The 5011-nt window shown below is 43.2% G+C and overlaps 1 protein-coding gene across 1 annotated transcript; it reads right to left on the minus strand.

Annotated features, from left to right (window-relative positions):
* Positions 1–463: 463 nt before the first annotated feature.
* On the minus strand, positions 464–1411 carry LOC119514631 (putative olfactory receptor 3A4). The gene has a single exon (XM_037810448.1). The coding sequence runs from the start codon at positions 1409–1411 to the stop codon at positions 464–466; it is 948 nt and encodes a 315-aa protein (XP_037666376.1).
* Between the last annotated feature and the right edge of the window lie 3600 nt (positions 1412–5011).

Below are 5011 nucleotides of genomic sequence, written 5' to 3' on the forward strand. Positions count from 1 at the left end.
GATCTTCCTTCTCTTTCTTTCCTCTTCATTGTCCATTCTCCTATTCCATGTTCCAATCATCATTCTTCCTTGAAATGACTTATTACTCTTGCAAGGTAGTTGTTAAAGACATAGCCTGCCTAGGTTCAAATGCAAGCTCTGACATTTATTAGCTGTGTGATTTGGGGCAAGTTACTTAAACTTGCTAAGGTTCAATTTCCTCATCTAATTGGTAATAATATTAATATTTACTTTACAGGGTTGTTACAAGGGTTAAATGAACCAACATGTCAATTACTTATAACAGTGTCTGGTACATAGCAATCATGATATATGTGATAGCTGCTATTTTTATTGTACTCTCCTTCCTAAGCCAGTCTTGATCCCATGTCATCATACTCACACTCCACTTGCATTAATCACAGTAACTTCTGGGAGCAGTAAGTAGGGCCATGCCTATTCTTCAAGGCCAAAGAAAGGGGTCTCACTTTGGGGCCTGTCTTCCTGTGAGCACCTGTTGCAGAGCACCTTGCACATCTGGGTTCCTAAGGCTGTAGATGAGTGGGTTCAGCATGGGGCTGATGACAGTGTTGAGGATGCCAATCCCCTTGTCCTTGTCTGAAGCCTCCACTGAACCCAGTCTCATGTAGCTGAAGACCCCTGTCCCATAGAAGATGCCCACCACAGTGAGGTGGGAGCTGCATGTAGAGAAGGCTTTCTTCCTGCCTTCAGCAGAGCAAATTCGTAGCACAGCGGCCACCACTTGGGCATATGACACTGTGATGAGGACCAAGGGGGCCACACCCATGAAGGCTGCTGCTACAAAGAGCAACTGCTCATTAAGTTGGATGCTAGAGCAGGAGAGCAGGAAGAGCTGTGGGAGGTCACAGTAGAAGTGATTGATCAAATTGGGACCACAGAATTTAAGAGTAGACAAGGCAACAGTTTGGGTTAGTGCATTGGTAAAGGAAAAGACACATGACATTCCCACCAGGGCTTGCTGGATTCTCCAGCTCATGCGGGTACTGTAGGTGAGGGGCTGGCAAATGGCCAGGTAGCGGTCATAGGCCATGACAGTCAGCAGGAAGCAGTCCACCCCAGCCAGGAGGTGGAAAAAGAAAAGCTGTGAGAGGCAGGCCCTGTAAGGAATGCTTCTATCACTGGATATGAGATGCCTGAGCATGGCAGGGACAGTGACAGTGATGCATCCAACATCCAGCAGTGACAGATTCCCCAGGAAGAAGTACATGGGGGTGTGGAGTTTGGAATCAATGAGGATGGCAGCCAGGATACTGAAGTTTCCACCAATAGTAGCCACATAAGCAAGAAGGAAGAAGGCAAAGAGGATGGGCTGAAGAAGTGGAGTTTCTGTTAGGCCCAGCAGAACAAACTCAGTTACAACCGAACCATTTCTTGAGGCTCCTAGATTCATGAGTCTCCTACCAGAAATGAATTGAACAAAAGTAGAAGTTTCCAATGGTGATGAAAGGAGAATGAGACCCTTACAGCAACCACCAAGTGTGGCAATCCTCAGTAAATCTTCAGGAAAGGGCCAGGCTGCAGGAACACATGGAATTTAAGAGGAAGAAAGTTAGAGATTGAGACATAATGGGAAGGGACTTGAGAAATTTGACTCTTAATGGATTAGGAGAACAGTGGCATTGGACAGATTCAGAGATAGGCAAAATGGCATAAAAAGGGGAACAAATGTAACCTTTGGAAGTTAAAGGGAAAGATTATTTTCCTAAAGCCAAAGTTACTGGAAGGAAACTACAAACCTATAGATGGTGGCTTGGACGTAGTTGACTAGAAAAGAGCACAGAGGATGAAATGGGGCTTCAGGGGAGGAGGGGAAAAGGCAAGCTATCTCCCTACCTGTCACTGCAACCTCTACAAACACATGTCATCATATGTGATGGTAGAACTGAGATGCCTGCCTTTGCCCAGAATATTAAAAGATTAACTTGGAAGCCATGAGACCTGGTCTGAAGTTTTTGGAAAGCAGTGAGTACAACCACTAAATGAGGGGACATCGTTGAGGACATCTCCAGCTCCACAGCTCATTACTTCCAGATTTTTAAATAGTTAAATTATATTGCATTTCTTTATATAGAGTTTGGGAAATTTGGGCCACGAAGTACTGAGTAAGAAAAATGTAGAAAGGGTTTCCATGCAGAGTCAGTTTCAAGACTTAACCTCCCAGTGTGTGTTCAGTGAGCACCAAGCTACCCTCATCTCTCACACAGGTGGAACCTTAGGTGAGTAGATACCCAGATCATTAATCCCCTTCCAACTCCAATTCAGGTGCCACTTAGATTCTTTCTCATCATTTTCCTGACTCTGATTACACATCATCCAGTATACACACTCTCATGAACCTTTTGAGTAGGTAAGCCCAAATGCCTACACACCTTGTCACTTAGATAATGCCCTAAAGTGGACAAATTAATAAAATTAAAATACACAGTGATCCATCTCAACTTCTGGTGCTGGCAGAGGGATGGGTTATTAAGTTAATCACATGGACTTGGCCTTGTATAGGAAAAGGCTGGAGTTGGGGATTCCAGGGGACAACGGGCATGAGCAGAGGAAGATACTTCCTAATGATTAGAATGCATTTTCAGAATAATGTCCACAAGTCCACAATGGGTCAAATGCCAACTATCTTGTCCTTTCTGACTCACATGTTGTTTTACTATTACCTCAACTCAGTGTTTCCAAATCAGAACATACCTTCTTCATTCTCAACCTGCTATTGATTTATCCTTCTAGTTAGCCAAGTTTGAAACCTCAGTCATCGCTGACCCTTCCCTCTCTCTAACATCTCACATTCAAGCACACAAGTTCCACTGAGTGTTTTTTTTGAAGAAGAGAAAAAGCATTCCAGGGCCTAGAGGGTGAACTTCACTCAAATGGAAACTGAGTTGTAAAACTGCAGTCACAGGTCTTGGAGTGGCACTCACCCAGCCAAGGGAACAAGGAGAAGGCAGGACAACCATGCCACCCAGTGGCCCCCACAGAAGGGACAGCTTATAAAGGAAAGAGAGACAAAAAGGAACAACTCACTGACATCATTTTCACGTTGGGACATTTTTCCACCCCAGTGTTATCCCTAGAGGCCTCATAAATTAGCACTTTCCATGGGGAGCCAGACCCAGATAAACACCTGCCTTTACCCCAGACATAATGATCTCTAGTAGCTTTACAAAGTTTTGGATTTTCTCAAAATGTTTCCAATCTTCATAAATATGGCAAAGTTCACTCATTAACTTAATAAAAATTTTTTATTATTAATAAAAACAAACCTACTATGAGCTGCACTCTGGTTATTAGCATTTATGAAGTTGAACCTCAGAAAATCTTACAGTGAAGAAAGTCATACAGTATTGGGGACAGAGTCGGGATTTTTGGGTTCTTGTTTAGTCCAGTCTATCATGTTAGGAGTGAAAGGGAAAGAAGGGGAGCAGAGACTAGTGACTTCCCAGCCCTGCCTGCAGTATCAGGCAGGGGAAGGATGGAAACTGGATCAGGATTCCCTCCCATATAATTCCTGGAGCATTGGCCCCTCCATCATCTGAGGAGGTCACCTCCCAACTCCCATCACAGCTCACCTTAACCATCCTGAAACCCTGCTTCTCTTCTAGTCTCAGTCAACTGCCTTACCTTTTCTCTGCTCCCACAAAACGATCCAGACCTATAGTATCCTGAACTTATATGTCATCCAGCCTCACGGCCCCAATACCACAAAGGAAGATGAAGGTTTGGAGTATCTTCTGGATACTCCTGAAGGTGAGTTAAGGGCTCAAGCACAATTTTAACAACTCTTTGTTAATGAATAAAGCTTCCCCACTGGCTCTCATTAGTAGATGATCCTTGCAGGGTCAACTGAGGAACCTCATATTGGCTCAAGGCTGTCATAGCCCAAGAAGGAGTTAGCAGAGAGTTGTGATGAATTGGGTTTTCTGTAGATAGCTGTCCTTGAATGGAAACTCTAGGATACAGAGGGATCCAATCTTCCCAAATATTTCACATATTTACAGGGATTGGGAGTAGGAGTGGGAACATCTAGGCAACTGCACAACAATCATTGCTTCCTTGATGAGGAAGTAACCAGTGGAGCCCAGCCTCTGTTATCAGCCTTTCTTTCCTTAAGGTGCTGAATCAATGTCTTGCTAAGTAATTGAGATTGAGTAGGAAATGAGTATCCAGGGCTCCTCATCCCCCAAACCAGATGTTCCTCCTCACCCTGTGTCATAGTTTGCCAGGGCTGCTGTAACAAAGTACCACAGACTGGTTGGCTTAAACAACAGAAGTTTATTGTCTCATAGTTCTGGAGGCTAGAAGTCTGAAATCAAGGTCCATGCTTTCTCTTCAAGGGTAGAGACTATTCCAGGCTTCCGCTCATCTTCTTGTGAGTGGCTAGCACTCCATGATGTTCCTTGGCACTTGGAGGCATAACTCAATCTCTTCCTCCATCACATGGCTGCCTCTTGGTCTTTCTTTATCCAAACTTTGTTTCCTTATAAGGACACCAGTCACAATGGTTTCGGGCCCATCCTGATCCAGTTTAGCCTCATCCTGACTAATAATATCTTCAAAGATCTTATTTCCAAAAAAGATCACATTCATGGAATTGGGAGTTAGGGTTTGAACAAATCTTTTCTGGAGACCCAATTCAATCCATAAAACCCTGCTTAATGTAGATGGGAATATGCCATGCATTTAATTAGAAAATATTAATTGAACAAAATACTATTTGCCAGGCATTAACTCAATTAGCTATGAAGGAAAGAAAAAAAGACATTCCAAAGGAAGATCTTGCTGCAGTGTCCAGAGCACAGCTCCAAAAAGAGCTGAAAAGATCTGCAGTGCCTCTTTTTCTGCTTGATTTAATTTGATTAATAGTATTTTGCCCCATTAGTTTGATTTTTAGTGCGTTTCACAAATAAAATGCTAATATAACAATATTGCAGAGGTAATGGTGGTGTCATCTTCAGAATGGATGTTACTTTGCCTTAGAATTCAGACAAAT

The sequence above is a fragment of the Choloepus didactylus genome, chromosome 18 (assembly GCF_015220235.1).
Source record: "Choloepus didactylus isolate mChoDid1 chromosome 18, mChoDid1.pri, whole genome shotgun sequence".
In the NCBI taxonomy this organism is placed as follows: Eukaryota; Metazoa; Chordata; class Mammalia; order Pilosa; family Megalonychidae; genus Choloepus; species Choloepus didactylus.